Here is a 1,681-nt window from a genome sequence, read left to right as displayed (position 1 = left end):
GTGGGGGTGTCCCCGAGCCATGGGGGTGTCCCCGAGCCGTGGGGGTGAGCGGTGCCGGTGCTTCCCCGCAGGGTGCAACGTGGAGAACGCCTGCTACAGCCTGGGGGTGTGCGCCGAGCGCACGGCCATCCAGAAAGCCATCTCGGAGGGGCACACTCGCTTCAGGGCCATGGCCATCGCCAGGTGAGGCCGTGCCGGGCCGTGGTGAGGGGCGAGCAGCAGCCCCACGCTTCCCCCCCCCCCACACACACCTCACCCCGTCCCTGAGCCCTGTGCCCATTCTCTTCCCGGCAGTGACATGGGGACCGACTTCATCGTGCCCTGCGGCGCCTGCAGACAGGTGATGAGAGAGGTGAGGGTGCCACCGCCGTGCGGGGACCCCACAGGTCGTGTGTCCCCCCTCCCCAATACCACCCGGGGCTGTAAGCGGGGGGGGGGGGGGGGGGGCCCCGGGTGGGGGCCCCGCCCACCCCAAAAGGGGGGCTTCGCCCCCAACCCCCTGCCCCCCCCCCCCCCCCCCCCGCCCGGGGGGGGGGGGGGGGAGATGCAGCTTTGGCATCGGGCACCTCTCCCCCCCCTCTCCTCCCGCAGTTCGGCAAGGACTGGGACGTCTACCTGACCAAACCCGACGGCACCTACATCGTCAAGACGCTGGACGAGCTCCTGCCCCTCTCCTTCGGCCCCGAGGACCTGAAGAAGGTGTGAGCCTGCGTTCTGCCCTTCCAGCACCGAGGGAAAGGGGGGGCAGGGGGTGTTGCTCCCCAGTTTTCCCCGAATGCACATGGCTCCCCTGGGATGATGCGATGCAAAACGCTTTCCTGGTGTTACGAAGCTCTCCTGTCACTCCCTCTTGATTCAGCGCTGATGTGCCCCACCTCGCCGCGGGGGGGCACAGAAAGGCCAAATCAAATGGTAGAAATTCCCTGATTTTTATTTTTTTGGAAAAAAAAAAAAAACTCACGTCTGTGAGCACCGAGCTCTGCCCGGGCACCGCTCCAGCTCCAGGAGCAGCTCCACGAAAAGGAGGAGAATTTGGATGCAAAACCAGGGACAAAATGCAGCAATTTCAGCTCTAAATAAGAACAGGAAGCAAAAAGCTGCTGCCGGTCCCCAAGGTCAGCAACAGGCCATTTGGCACAGGGGCAGCTCCGACGGTGCCATGAGCTGTCACCGGTGACAGCACCCTAAGCCTCTCCTCCTGCCTGCTTCTCTCCAGCATGTTTGTGCTTGCTTTTCTTCTCTTAGTGGCGACAAAGAAGGAGTTCTGGGGGAGCCCACTGATTAATTATGCAATTAAATTATGCAGAATGAAAAAAAAAAAACCCACGGTGTGTTACTTTAACGAGCCGGGCTGTGCTCTGTGCACCAGTGCCCTATGCCCTTTGTGCCGATGCACCGGGCACCGCACACTTTGCACCGTTCACTGTGCAACGTGCACAGTGCGAGGCACACCGAGCACCAGCACACTGTGCACCACCAACACATTATGCACCCGTGCACTGTGCACCCACGCGCTGTGCACCGTTGTGCTGGGTCTGGCTGGGATGCAGTGCACTCTCCCTGCAGCAGCCCGTGCAGCGCTGCGCTCTGCACCTGTAGCTAGAGCAGCACTGGTGTCACACCAGCGGTGTGTCTGCTGCTGAGCGGTGCTGGCACAGCACCAGGACGCCCTCCAAGCCCC

The 1,681-nt window shown here is 62.6% G+C and overlaps 1 protein-coding gene across 1 annotated transcript in view; it reads left to right on the top strand.

The window, feature by feature from the left end:
* CDA (cytidine deaminase) overlaps positions 1-1,322 on the top strand; it is a 2,046-nt gene extending 724 nt beyond the window's left edge. The window contains exons 2-4 of the mRNA XM_035312815.1: positions 72-183; positions 295-352; positions 592-1,322. Of these exons, the coding sequence (XP_035168706.1) occupies positions 72-183; positions 295-352; positions 592-705 (284 nt within the window). The 3' untranslated portion in view covers positions 706-1,322. The remainder of the gene's footprint in view (positions 1-71; positions 184-294; positions 353-591) is intronic.
* The last annotated feature ends 359 nt before the right edge of the window (positions 1,323-1,681 follow it).

This window comes from Oxyura jamaicensis, assembly GCF_011077185.1.
Source record: "Oxyura jamaicensis isolate SHBP4307 breed ruddy duck chromosome 21 unlocalized genomic scaffold, BPBGC_Ojam_1.0 oxy21_random_OJ73025, whole genome shotgun sequence".
Taxonomy (NCBI): domain Eukaryota; kingdom Metazoa; phylum Chordata; class Aves; order Anseriformes; family Anatidae; genus Oxyura; species Oxyura jamaicensis.
This window is presented reverse-complemented; position numbering and strand designations above follow the sequence as displayed.